This window comes from Vombatus ursinus, unplaced genomic scaffold (genome assembly GCF_900497805.2).
Source record: "Vombatus ursinus unplaced genomic scaffold, bare-nosed wombat genome assembly UNPS02014770.1, whole genome shotgun sequence".
Classification (NCBI taxonomy): domain Eukaryota; kingdom Metazoa; phylum Chordata; class Mammalia; order Diprotodontia; family Vombatidae; genus Vombatus; species Vombatus ursinus.
In genome coordinates, this window is record NW_020954548.1 from 31683221 (window position 1) to 31698086 (window position 14866).

A 14866-nucleotide genomic window follows, 5' to 3' on the forward strand; every position below is an offset into this window, starting at 1 on the left:
ATGCTCTAAAGGTCAGTAAATCCAGACTTCATCAAACCATTCGGGGAAGGGAGCTACACAGGGACCATGATAGAAAAGGTTTGGCCTCTGATTCCATGAAGACAGAAACGAGAAAATATTAACATTAGTATCAGAGTTTCCACCATCAAGAAAGTTATAAGTAAACACCTTCATTTCCTCCATGATCCCCAGTCAGCATCATCACCTGGAAAGCAAGGAAACTGTAGGACAAATAAGGTCCCTCACAAGTTGATATGTAATTATTTTCTCCTTCCCAGTCGAGGCTGACTTTTCCTTCCTGGAGAAGGGAAGAGAATAATACCAAAAGTGGCCAGGAGATGCACACTGAATCACAAAAGTCAGAAGCTCAAGCAAGTTTTCATCAGAACTTCAGAGGTCCCCTAGTCTGTACTAGAGTAGTCATTCAGATTCATTTGAAGACCTCCAGTGAAATAGGAAGAAAATAAATATGCTATGAAGATCAGTTAAGAAAGTCAGATAAAACATCAACTCAATTCAATGGTTTTTGTAATTGTTTCCATTAGTGACTATCATTCAATGTCAAAAACATATAAGAATTAAAAAAAAATAATAAAATGAGGAGGCTAGACTAGATGAACTCTAAGGTTATTTCATCTCCAAACCCTGTGACCTACAGGGGATATAGTTCTAGGCAGCAAAACTTTATTGATGCCCCTAAAATCATCCCTTGAAAACAATGGTTCACTTTTCACTTTCCGGAAAGACCAGCTTTGCTCTGTCCTTCCTAAAATCTCTTACTTTATTCTTTGAAATTTCTTGAAACTCTTGAGTCCAAGAGGAAATCTCCTAGCCTTGGGAAACAAGGTCTGCAATTGTTGATCCTCAAAATTAGTTTATACCTTTGTACTTCTTAGTGCTTTACAATCTATTTGTACTTTTGAAAATTTGGATAGTGGGAAAGAAAAGCTGTACTTTATGGCCCCAATCATAAACTACAAAGTTCTCCCAAACAGTATCATTACTCATTATTCTGGGATCTTTCAAGATATACAAACTTGAAAAGTCAAAGATCTTTGGTTAATGAATTAACCACCAGGAATGCCTTAATAATGAGCATTCCTCATCTGTGGCACTTTGGAAAAAGAATGGATTTAAACCCATTGGCTAGAGAAAATCAAGGCTGGAAATAAATGACCTTGGAGTAAAAGACTCATTGATTTTCTGATTCCTAGAATAGTCCTAGTAGCAAACTTGGAGGTTTTTTACACAACAGTGCCAAGACTGCAATCATTCCTATATACCACAGAATTTTTTTAATGATTATATTTAATGGGTAATTCTGGCACTCTTACTCCTCCGGTTCCACTTATATCTTCCCACTAAACACCTATCATTATGATCAGAACAAAAGAAAGTACAGAGAAGAAAAAGTATCAGGGAAAGAGTCCATGGAAATCCACTCCATTATGCGTAGAATATAGGTTCACCTCACATTGCACAAAGATTCATTGCTAACAAATTTCTGCAGTTCTGGAGCAGCGGAGCTGAAAGATCAACTGATCTAGCCCAATCCTGTCACAGATGCATTTTTTTTTTCTAAAATGAAGCCCAGAGAGGTTAACTGATTTGCCCAAGGTCACACAGTCACACAGCTAAGTAAAAAACTCAGGACAAGAACCCAGTTCTCCCATCTCCCAATCCTGTGCTCTTAAAAATTTGAAACTTGATGAATTTAGGTTATTATTTTTAAAAAAAACCAAACCATGAACCCTTTTGCAGAGTATAATGACCTATTTAAATTTGAATAGCAGATTTTTTTTAAAACAGGGGTATACCTGCATTACACTACCTCATACCAAGTATTCAAGATTGTCTTGATTGACAGTATTTTATACGTATATGTTTTATGCACACAAATGCACAGTAATTTAAATTAGTGTGTTAGACCAAAAAGTTATAATTCTCTAAGAAAATAGGAAGAAACACTATAGTGTTCTTTTAGTGAGGCAGCAAGAAAGGTGTGAGATTTTTCCTTGAATGAGAAAATCCAACAAGCATGACTACACTCACTGTCCCTTAAGTGCTGCTGTCCACTAGTACTTAAGCATATAAGGTATTGAGTACAGATTGGGATGTGATAGAGGCCAGAGGGAGAGAAAGAGGGGGCATCAAGCACTACTCTACAAATTTCATTTACTATGTAACAAATAGGAAGGAAGATACTGAGAGAAAAAACCTATTCACAGGTATGTGAATCATTTACCTCACAAGAGTAGAGTGAAAATAGTATTGGATATTACTTTTCTTGTTTTACAGATAAACTAATTCATATGGAAAGGAAAACTGAACTCATTATCACCTCCCTCCCAAACCAGCTCCCTCTCCCAACTTTCCCACTTCTTTCAAAGGCACCTCCTTTCCCAAACAAATTTGAGTTACTGAAGCTCTAAGCCACAAATCATCTCGAACTAGCCCTATCATTATCTATATTCAGTCAGTCACCATATGTTGGTCAATTTTCCCTTGGAATGTCTCTCAACCATTCCTCTATTCCCACTGCCAACACACTAATCCAGACTCTTATCACCTAACTTGATGTCTACTAATTCAGGTCTCTCACAACTCAAATCCATCCGATAACCTACAATGAGAAGACTGTAATACTCTTTTGAATCAATGATCTCATTATGATGGTTATTCCCTTCACTGATGCAAATCAGAGTCTATTCACACTTTCCTTTGCATTTCTTGTTCGTATATATAATTCAATTCAACAAGCATTTATTACAAATCTACTTTGTGCCAGGTACTAAACTAAATGGGGGGGGGAAGACAAAGACAACAAGGAAATAGTCCTTGTCCTTAAGAAACTTATATCCTCCCAAAAATCCTCCCTGTAGAACTCATCTACCTGCTAGAGGCCTTCCTCTGCATCTTTTGATATTTTCTGGGTACTCATTCCTACTACATGCCTGAGCCATCTCCTTTCCCAATCGTGCATTTTCTTAGTGCTTCCTTTAATGCCACTCTTGAAAACAAGGTATCATCAGTAATCTGGAGGAGTCCATTTATACCTGCCAAGCATCTCCCCAATGTCCTTCAGGTCACCAAAATTTTTGTTCTTCAGAGATAATGGCACTCTATTATTTGTAGCCATACAGCATCACTAAGGGAATACTGGTGTTAAAAAGATGGGCTTTTATGTTAGGGAGCAGCTTGAGATTCCTAAAAGTATTATAAAATTTCCCAAATGTAATCCAGCCTACTCTTATCTTCCTTCATTTGAAGGCCATCTTCAATGTCTAACCAAGATGTATGTACTCATAGACTAAATCAATGGGCTGCCCATCCAACTATTTGTCATAATCTAGGAAACAGGTATTCTTCAACCACCTGACTTTTCCAGCATGAATTATTAGGCCCTTTGCTTTTGAATATGGGTGGATCTCATTAAGTATGCACTGGAATAATCCAGAGTTAACAAAATTAACACAATGTCATATACAAACAGGGTCATCTGGAGAACCTAACCATCTATAGTGAATCTTGTTTCTATCTGGACTCAGTGCAGGACACTCTATGCCAGTGGTGGACAAATTTGGCAATCATACCGTATTACATCTCAATGACATTGAGAACCTGAATAGCTGCAGCCAAATTAATATTCCCAAACATCCATTTCATTGTGTTAAAAAAAATTCTATCATTGTTTCACATTATCTAGAATGGTAGTCCCCAAAAATATTTAATCACACTCCTACTATCAGTAAAAAAAAAAATTTGAACATACACTCCCAATATGTATATTTTTTTATAAATAATTTCTAAATTAAATTAGTACTACTGTACTAATAATGTATATTATAAATGTACACAAAAATTAGAAAATAAAAAGAATGCTGTTAAGATGAAATAATTTTTTTATCATAGAGTCAACAGAGGCACTGGAATTTAGTGAGTGACATGGCCACACCTTTACTTTAGGAAAATCAGTTTAGCAGCCACATAGAAGATGGTCTGGAAAAAGGAGAGACTTGAGATAAGAAGTCTATTTAGAAGGTTACCAGGGGAAAGGTGATGTGGGCTTGAATCAGGCTTGTGGCTGATATGAATAGAAAGAAGGGGCCAGATGTAAGCAAAAGATAAGAAAACTGATTGAGGGAGTATGAGGAGTCAAGGACGACAGTAAGTTTGTGAAGTTGGTTACCGGATGGTATGCTATATGCACATTCGGAAGGATGGAGTAGATTGTGAGTAGAAAGATAACGTAATTAGATGCAAGTCTCAATCCACCCATGAGCACTCATTCTGAAACTCACTGGGCTCAACCCAAAATGAAAAGGGGGATGTAGGGTGGGAAAGAGAGGGCAGAACTGCCCTGGAGAGAAAAGCTTGGCCTTTAGAGAGCACCCCTCATAACCAGTAAGTGATTTGTGGGACGGGGATGGGTATAGTTGAGGATTTTCCTAATGGCACCGGCACAGCTGCTGCTATGACTACCCCAGTAGTAGTTGAGTTTTCACTTTCTCCCCTGGTCACCCATCTCTCTAAATCCTGCCCACCTGGTTCAACTTACCTCCTCCACAATGTCACTCATTCACTCAACCAAGGAGCATTTATTTATTAAGCATCTACTTATGTAGCTGTCCTTTCTCTCAAGGTGCTTACGTCCTTTAGGGGGCACTAATGTATACATAAACACACACACATATACATGTACATATATATATACATGCACAACCACTTTGTATTTATCCTGTACATATGTGTGTACATGCATGTACATGTACAGAATAAATCCAAGGTAGTTCAGAAGGGAAGGCACACAAGCCACAAGGGGAACAGAAAGCACTTCATATAGATAGTACATAATCTGAGTTGTGAAGGAAGTGAGGATTCTATTAGGCAGGAGGTGAAAAGAGCACATTCCAGGAATCAAGAATGGCCAGTGTAAAGGCATAGGGACAAGAAATGAAATGCTATGTGTAAGGAACAGAAAGGACAGTTTGACTGGATTGCAAAACGTGTGAAAAGGAGCAATTTCTGATAAAGCTGGAAAGCTACAGTGAGGTAAAGTTGTGAAGGACTCTGAAAGACAAACATAGGAATCTTTATCCTAGGGATAATAGAAGACTACATGATTTCACTGAGTAGGAGACTGACCCAGTCAGTGTGAACTTTAGGTAAATTACTTTGGCAGCTGTGTGTGACTGGAGTAGAGAGAGACTTCGGGGCAGGGAGTACAATTGTCCATGTAAAGGGTGATGTGGGACTGAACTAAGGCGGTGATTGCATGAGTAGATAGATAGAAGTGGCCAAATATAAGAGGGGTTTGTGAAAGCAGAAACAGCAGGGTTTGACAAGATTGAATATAACACAAAGGCTACACACCTGGGAGACTGGAAGAAATAAGGAAGTTTGGTAGAGGGATGAATTGTTTTGGACAATGTTAAGTTTAAGATGCCAATTTTTTCGTGCAATTTGAAATGTCCAATAGTTGGTGATGTGGGACTGGAGCTCAGAAGAGACAGTAAGGCTGGATATATAGATTTGTAAGCTATAAGAGCTGCTGAGGTCACCAAGAGAGGATACATAGAGAAGGCCTAGAACAGACACTTAAAGTATATCCCCAGGATGATGAACCGACAAAGGAAACTGAAGAGAGGTCAGACAGAACCAGGAAAGAACAGTTCTTCCTGAACCTCTCTAACACACATCAATTAAAAGGGACAGAGTATTAAGATCTAGGGAAGAGACAGACCTGCTGTACTCTGATATGGTCAGGCCAAATATTCAGTTCTGGCCATGGCATTTTTAGGAAAGATAATTGCAAGCTGGAATGCAACTGGAGGAAAGCTACCAAGATAGCTGAGTAACTGGAGAATATGCTAAACAAGGATTAGTTGAATGGTTAGCCTGGAAAGAAGAAAGCTTGAAAGGATATGATCGCTGTCTTCAAGTATTTGAAGGATTGTCTTTTGAGAGTTGGCCTCAAAAAGCAATATTGGGGCAGCTAGGTGGCGTAGTAGATAGAGTACTGGCCCTAAAGTCAAGAGGACCTGAGTTCAAATCCAGCCTCAGACCAAACACTTGACACTTACTAGCTGTGTGACCCTGGGCAAGTCACTTAACCCCAATTGCCTTTAAAAAAAAAAAGGCAATATTAAGAGCAATGGATCCGAGGAAACAGATTTCAGATTAATATAAGAAAAAGACCTTCTTTTTTGTTTTTTTTGCTTAGGCAGTTGGGGTTAAATGACTTGCCCAGGGTCACACAGCTAGTAAGTGTCAAGTGTTTGGTCTGAGGCCAGATTTGAATGCAGGTCCTCCTGACTTCAGGGCCAGTGTTCTATCCACTGCGCCACCTAGCTGCCCCAGAAAAAGACCTTCTTAACAATTAAAGTTACTGCAAAGTGTAATGGGCAGACCTGGAATACAGGTCTGATGGAGGCTGAAAGATTTTCTGACCTCTGAGGTACCTTGTAGATCTAAGGTTCTGGGCTTCCCTCCATTTCTGCATTCCTATAGCATGTGCACAGTCTATAACCCTTCTTTTATACTTAATAGTACAGTGCTTTGAATGGTCATATAATTTTCATATATGTGTTCATGATAAAATGCGTATTACATGCATGTGTGCATATTTGTGTATATACATATGTGTACACATGTCTGTGCATGTGTATACACACACACATACATACATGTGTATGTATCATATCCTCAACTAGATTACCAACTCTGGGAGGGAAGAGGCCACATCTTACATTTCCTTTGTGTCACCTAAGAATGAGTGCCACGTCCATATACAGTGAGCCTTATTTTTCATAAATTTTTCGTAAAAGCAGATTTAGAATTAGAAGGAACCATAAAGACCAACCTGGCTAACTCAATCGTTTTACAAACAGGAAAACCAGAGAAATGTGACTTGCTCAAGGTCACACAGATTGTAAACAGGATTCAAATCCATGTCCTTGGTCTCCAGTCATGGCATTTTCCACCAACCAGGGCTGCTTTGCTGAACAATGAATAAATATAAACTTGCAGGGAGGTGGGAAGGGGGGCAGTCACCAAACAAATCACTGGGGGAAATCAAAAGTAGAAGCCAGGCTTCCCATTTCCCAAATGCAGTGTACTGATTCTCAGCAGGCGGAATCTGGACTGAACACTAGGCTGGTTTTTTTTGTGTGTGCAGAGGACATGATTCCTCTTCTGTATATTGAGGGAGGAGGATGTTTCTTCTCAGAGGAGAGAGAAAAGGTTCCTTTGTGCTAGGGTTGGTGAAAGTGTATCTGTTTTGGGGAAGGACTATAGTTTTCTTTGTAAGCACTGTGGGCTATTAGTGTGGGAAAAGGGAACTGGTTAGGTTTCCCTGTGACTGGCCATGACAGAGAGAGGTTTTTACAGGCCCAGAGTTTCTGGTTGGGGATTTGAAGCAAGAATGTTTGCAGCATGCTCTGCCCTGAGAGGGGCAGGTTAGGGTCTGTGTTTGTACAGTTCACAGAAACTGAGGAAAAGGAGCAAATGAAAAAGAAATGTTTGCTTCCCTTTTAAAGCAGACAGAGAGGTTTATCCTCAATTCTTTTCCTATGAGGGTCAGGCATCAATTTTGGAGGCGGTTGTTTTTCTTATGGGTCACAAAATACAGAAGAAAGGTGAACATGGACCAAAAAACTTTGTTTTTAATTGAGGTGCAGTGAGACTGACAGGATTTGTCCTCGCTTATCAGTGGCACAAGGAAGACCACCCAAGGCTTTGTGAGTGACAGGCTGATCACTACCTTCCAAACACCAAGAGGGAAAATTGCAATTTTTCTGTGAGGTAAGTTTTACATGTACTGATGACTAAAAGAAAAAAGAAAGCATTTGGGGCTTACCTGATTTATCCAAATAGTCATTCATCCAGATTTGTATCAATAGCTTACCACCATAGTGGTAAATTAGCATGGGCAATGAAAAAGAATGTATATTGACATAATCCTAAAATCAAGATTATAAGTGCTCATCTCAACCCTGATTGCCATAGAACTAAATTTTTACCCTAAATCAGGAATGCTTAATGTGTTTTTTTCCCCTTAGACCTGGCCTATGGACTCCTCAGAATATTTTTAAATGTATACAATAAAATACATTAGACTACAAAGGAAATGAACTGTACTAAAATATAGTTATCAAAATATTTTTTTAAAAACAGTTCACAGACCCCCTAAAATCTAGGCCTTAATCAGTCTTCAGTTTATTTGTTGTTTATTTTGGTCCCAAATGTAAATCATCAGCTATTGGGCTAGAAGGGCCCTTAGGTGAAATCTAGTCCAATCACGTTATTAGAGACAGAAAACGAAATTTTAGCTTAGAGGTTAAATGATTCGTCCAAGGTTACACTGACATGTAGGAGGAGGCATAGCTGTGATTCTAATGCAGGTTTTCTGACTCCAAATCTAGGACTTTCTTCATTATACTACACTACATTTAGCATAATCTCTGCTTTAGTTCCCCCAAATAGCCCTCCCCTCAAATGCCACCTAACAGTGACCTTACTTCCCTCACCTCTCCCTAACCCTTCTTCCTAGTACAACCAGAGCCAAACTCTGTTTTAACCCAGGCTTACTGAAGATGAAATTAGAATAAAAGAGAAGAATTCCTGAGAACCGAACCAGAGGCCCCAAACTAATAAAAATGTCCCTTCCCTTCTGAAGCAACAGCTGAAAAGTCTCAGTTGAGAAAACCACATGAAGAGTAGTAGTTGTAACCTGATTCTAGCTGTAGGAGAGGTCCTGGGGGGGGGGGAATGGGGGGTATTCATGTGCATATTTTAGAAGGACTGTGGTATTTTCCTGGGGAAGAGGAACTGATGGCAGTTTATGTGTTTTATTCAAGAACTCAGAAATGCTTTCTTTAAGGGGAAGAATGGCTTATGGGCCAGAAGGGTTATGATTTTTCAAGTGTCAAGGTATTATGAAAATTTCTGTGTGGGTGGTTAGGGCTGTGGCTTGTGCGCATATGAAAAGCAATTAAATAGTTTTGTGATGGTATAGTGCAATGAGTAGTAGATTGGAAATCACAGTGTTATGGGATTTAGTCTGGAAGGGGTCTTAGAGGTCAGAGTTCAAATCCAGGGCATCTGAATCCAAATCTAATGCTCTTTTTTTGTGCTCTGTGATGTCTCAGGAGACCTGGGTTCTAACACCAACTCTAGTTTATTTGCGTGACTTTGGGCAGAATGGCTTCGACTCCCTGGCTTTTAGGTTCCTGACCTGTAAGATTATAGCTTTGGACTAAAGTGTGCTTCTAAAATTTAAGTCTAGAATAGAATAAAAATATATAGAAGTCCCATGAGTACTATCAGAAGTTGGAGATCAAATCAATTCTGATCAATAAGTAAAAGCTTATCTCTGGCAAAAATACAGTATAGAAAGAATCAACATGTTTATGAGCAACAGAAAGTACAATTCAGAAAAGTTACGTTTAGTATCAAAAATAACAAGCTAGAGTAGGCAGCCTTCAAGAGGAAAAGAAAAAGTCTGATCCTGTCCTAAGTACAAGCTAACAGACAGCTACTGGACTGAAGTAGTTGAAACCTTCCCTCTTCCCAAAAAGAAGGCTCATGCCAATGTAACCAGATTGGTCAGCTTACCAAAGACTCTGAGGATAGATGTTCACTTCCATCACCACTTGAACAACCGCAGGCATATTCATATTGCCCTGCAAAACTAAGCTCCTACTGAATGAATTTTAAGCTTCTGAAAAGATGGAGAGGGTGTCATTTCATTCAGGAAGCATCACCCCCTCTGCACATCAATCAGGGGCTGGCATTACAACCCAGCATTAACCAGTAAAAAGCTCTCAAGGTACACAGGCCTCGATTTATAGATGCCTGCTGCCTTCCCAAGGGCCTTTGCCAGAGGCCATCTCTCACCCAGACACTTCTAGCTTTTGCTGGAGCCTTGTTCTTAAGCTTTGTAGCACTCTGACTTCGTTTTGTGGCCAGGAGAAGAGCACTCAGAGATGTAGAAGGAGAGGAGCCAACCACAATAAGCTTACTGGGTCTGTGCCCGTATTTTACCTCCTGAAAAGTACATTTTTAAAAAATCAGTAAGAATTTTGTTTTGAGTAGTTTTTATCTGTTTCTGTTGCAACCACTTTTCCATACATTTTTATTTGAATTCTGTTTCTACTATTCTTTGATTTGGTAAATATCTTACTTCCTCAGGGCTCCAGCTATCTCCTGGAGGGAGTTCTGCACCCCACCTGCCCCCAGACACACACATACACCCATGTGGCTTGTTTCAGTGGGGCTTTACTGAATGCTTCTAGTTCAGACTGGTACCAAGCCTCCAGTTAACCTGCGTAGGCTTCTGTACTCATAACCTAAAACTAACAGGCAGGGAGGGACCCAGATTGCCAGTCTCACTCTGCAACTGCTAAAACTGAACCCTTTTCGCCTCTTTTTTTGGGGGGGAGGGGAAGTGTAGGGGCTCCCAGGAGCAGCCCTGGCACATGAGGGTCAGCTTGGGTGCTCTTTTTCTAGTGTCCCCTTGGAAGGGGCGCACAGCTTGCAGAGGGCAGGTCAAGGAGCCCAGAAAAGGCAAGCTTCTCGGCCCTCCGGGACGAAGAACAGGTTGCTCTCCTGGTCGGCGCGCGCCCAGCCTTCTAAACCGCGGCACGGGGGAACGTTCTATCCCGTGGAATGCTCTTACCCGTGGAACGTGGAACGTTCCCAAAGGCTGAACATGCTAACCCATGGAACGTGGAATGTTCCGGGGGAACCCTTGGAACGTTCGTTCTAAATGGTCTCACGGGCGCCGCACGGGGCTCCCGGGAGGGAAGGAGCACCTCGCGCTCTGGTCAGTGAGGACAAACCATCACGGTCGTCTCCACCCACGGCCACCGGAGGCCGGGGAGGGGAGAGAGGGAGGAAGAGAACGAGGAGCCCGCTGCCACTTACCAAGTCCACTGAGGTTTTCCTCGCAGGAGTACCAGATGCCGGTGTGGAAATACCTGAAGAGGAAGCGGTCGTCTCCGGTCTCCCAGCTGTAGTGCACCCCGTGGGAGCCGGCCGTGTCGTTGGCCGTGCTGTTGCCGCTGTAGTTGAGGCAGTTGGTCTTCTTGTCTCGGCCACAGTTGGGCTTGGGCACCCGCTGGGTCCCCTGGCACCAGTGCGTGGTGAGGAAGGCGGTGGTTGAGAAGAGAAGAGCCAGCAGGTTCAGACACACGGCCAACAGGGCTCGGCACCGGCGGCTCGTCTTCATGCCTCTCCGCCCTCCTCGCGGGGAAAGGAGCAAGCGAGCCCGAAGGAAGCCGGGGCTGGGGGCCAGCGAGCTGGTGGGTGCGGGTGGGCGGGCGGCTGTGGGCGAGGAGAAGTTCTCGGAGCCTCGTCACGCGCCCTTCAGCAGCCAGTTTCCCCTCGGTGGAAACTCTCCGTCTCTTCCAATCTGTTGCTGGAGCGGCTCTGCAAATGCTGCAGCCGGGTCCCCATCTTCCTCTCAACTTGGGGCGCTCGCAAGGCGGCGGCGAGAGGGACGCGAGGCAGCCAGTCTCCAAAAGGGGCTTCCTTCCAACCGGCTGGGACGTGCGGGGCCGGAGCGGAGCCTCCGGGGAGGAGGTGCAAGAGGAGGAGAAGGAGGAGTAGAAGGAGGAGGGGATCAGAGGAGCTCTGGCTGTCTGGCCGCGAGCATGGAGAGGGAGCGAGTGGAGAAGCGAAGGAACGAACGAACATCTGCTAGCTGGAGGCACATGCCAGAGAAAGGGATGCGCTGCCGCCTCCTGCTCCGTGGGGAGACACCTGCAGGCTGCGGGGCGACATTGTACTCCAGCTTGGAGATGGGATGGATTAATCAAGAGAAACGAGGCTGGAGTCAAGGCAGCTGGGGTAACCGCGGCCCCCGCCCTCCTCTCCCCTCCCCCGCTCGCCATCGCCCTCTTCTCCTCCGTTTCGCCCCTGAATTTCCCTCTGTACACAAGGCGCTAAATCACGCTGACAGTCGGGGAACCGCAAGCCCGGGAGGGCTACTAGGTCTCATTTGATTTTCAAAAACAGTAATTATGTGGGCCTGGGGAGCTCAGCTGCCCAACCTGCGGCACCGCAGTTTTCGGCCTCAGCATCCTCTTCACATACCCTCTTGACGTTCACCTGCCTCCTGCCCTGATCCTGAGGGAAGAGGTTGATTTGATGATTTTGAAGCTTTCGTTCTCTCGGTACTAGGGCCTGGTTTAAAACAAACCATCACAAAATGTCAAGATCAAAAAAAGTTCCAAGATAGTTGAGAAGGACGTTGCACGTTTATGTACAAACGCACCTTGTCTGTGTTGAGCAGATGGAAGCTAGGAGAGCCTTGCTAATTTGCTTTTTCTTCTAATCCCTGTCTAGGTCTCCATCATCGAGGCCTTTAACTAGCCACATTAATCCATCCCCTATCCTAGAAAGTCCAAGCTAGAAGGGACCTTGGAGATCATTCTAATCTAGCCCCCTCATTTTATAGATGAGAGACGTGAAAGTCCAGAGATGAGCAGCGACTGGTCCAAGGTCACAGAGCTAATAAACAGCAGAGCCAGGTATTCTTACTAAATCCTATCCCCTCTGAAATGCCACAAACCTTTTCCACAGTCCTTGCTGCCCTTTCCATGGTCTTTCCTAAGCATCTTGTAAGATTCCTGACATTTTGAAAATCATAAAGGGTTCACTGAGCAGCGGCTTGGGAGATAGTGGATAGAAAGCCATCCTTGGAGTCAGGAAGACCTGGGTTGAAATCCATCTTTTAAAACATACTAGCTGTGTGACTCTTGGAAAGTCACACCCAAGAAATTCTCTGCCTCACGTTCGAAGCTCTCCATTGGTACGGGGAGGCTTCTCAAATAAAAGTTTCCAAACACCAATGAAATCACAAGTCTGAATAAAATTAAAAGGTATCCATGAAACTGCATAAAGATATATTCTGGTTAAGACTGGAGGCTGGTCTTTTCATTTCTAGCCCACCACTTGGATAAGTAACTTCATTAGCCTCTGACACAGTTCACCCATTTATAAAATCAAGAAAACGTTTTACTAATGGACTTATGTAAAAGTTCAGGAGAATGCTAATTAAGTTTAATCTGGCCTCTTTCATGGCAGAAAAGTATCAAAGAGGTATGAAAAATTGCTACAACTTTTCTCTAGACTGCTTTTAACTTGGAGGTATTTCATCAAGTTGACCTACCTTTCTTTTTCTTTTTTATCCAAACCTGATTTCATTGGCATAGGAAACTTCCAGTGTAGAAACTCTCTCCACTAATACAGAGAGGCAACTCATCTGGAACTTACAATCTTAGCTAGCTGCCTGGGGCACTGAACATTTAAGTGACTTACCCCAGGTCCCAGGGTCTATAACAGCATATATGTTGTTGGAATTCAAACCCAGGTCTTTCTGACTCTTTGGCCTCCTTTCTAAGCACTACAACTAACCTTGCCTTACACTTCATTATTACATTCAATCTAGGCAAAGCTACTTCCATGTAACTTATTGTCTTACTCCTATCTGCCATCTCATCAATCAATCAACAAACATTTATTAAGCACCTATTATCTACTAGGCACTGTGCTAAGCACTGGGGATACAAAAAGAGGCAAAAGACAGTTCTTTCCCTCAAGGAGCTTACAGTCTAATGGGCGAGACAATATACAAACAAATATATATAAAGCAAGCTATATACAATATAAATAGGAAATAATTAATGGAAGAATTAAGAGATGTTGGAGATTTCCAGTAAAACATGGGATTTTAGTTGGGATCTAAAGAAAGCCAGGGAGGTCAATAGTTGGAGAGCATTCCACCCATAGGAAACAGCCAAAGAAAATGGCCAGAGCCAAGAGATGGAATGACTTGCTCTAGGACTATGCAGGAGGCCAATGTCAGTGGATCAAAGAGGATGTGGCAGGGAGTAAGGTGTAAGAAGACTTGAAAAGTAGAAGGGGGCTAGGTTATAAAGGGATTTGAATTCAAAACAAAGTGTTTTATATTTTATTTTGGAGGCAATAGGAAGCCCCTGGAGTTCATTGAGTAGGGGAAAGTAACATGATCAGACCTGCACTCTAGGAAAATCATTTCTGTGGCTGAATGGAGAATGGATTAGACCAGGGACATAGTTAAGGCAGGCAAACCCACCAGCTATTGCAGTAATCCAGGCATGAAGTACTGAGGGCCTGCACCAGATCTTTTCATTTGTTCACCAAATATTTAATGCCTGCTGTGTTCAAAGCAATGTGCTAGACCCTAGATACAGAAAAATTAAAAAATCACACAATTCCTACCGTCAAGTAGTTTACAGCTTAATATTAAATTTACCACATACACAAATAGAGATGGCATTAGGCTGAATGCTATTTGAAGCAAATTACTCAAGATGATGTGGGAAGGGGTAGGGAATGTAAATAGAGGAAGATTCCATGGAAGAGATAGCACCTGAGTTGAGCTTTGAAGGAAAAGAAAAAAAAAGAGGAGGATTTCAATAGATAATGATGATGACAGAGTGCATTCCAGGCACTGAATGCACTGAATGAGGAGATATAGATGGCCTGAATATATTCGGAGAGGCAGGAGAATAGAAGATAGGATTGAGTAATTGCTCCAGTTTAGCTGGAACATGGAGTGTGTAACAAGGAGTAGAGTGAAATAAGACTGGAAAGGTAGATCAGAACCAGGTTTAAATGTCAAGCTAAGAATTTCGTGTTTTAACCTATAAGCAATAATAGAGGCACTGAAGTTTTTTTAGAAGGAGAATTGCATGCTCAGATCTGTATATTAGAAACATTTTGGCATCTCTTATTGTTCAGTCGTGTGTAATTCTTCATGATACCATTTGGGGTTTTCTTGGCAAAAGATACTGGAGTGCTTTGCCATTTCTTTCTCCAG

At 42.2% G+C, this 14866-nt stretch overlaps 1 protein-coding gene across 2 annotated transcripts in view; it reads right to left on the reverse strand.

Annotated features, from left to right (window-relative positions):
* The window catches only part of GSG1L (GSG1 like), a 353520-nt gene extending 342218 nt beyond the window's left edge, over window positions 1–11302 (reverse strand). For both annotated transcript variants that reach the window (XM_027863127.1, XM_027863126.1), the window contains exon 1: window positions 10927–11302. In XM_027863127.1, coding sequence (XP_027718928.1) covers window positions 10927–11230 — 304 coding nt within the window. In that variant the 5' untranslated portion in view covers window positions 11231–11302. The remainder of the gene's footprint in view (window positions 1–10926) is intronic.
* Window positions 11303–14866: the final 3564 nt, after the last annotated feature.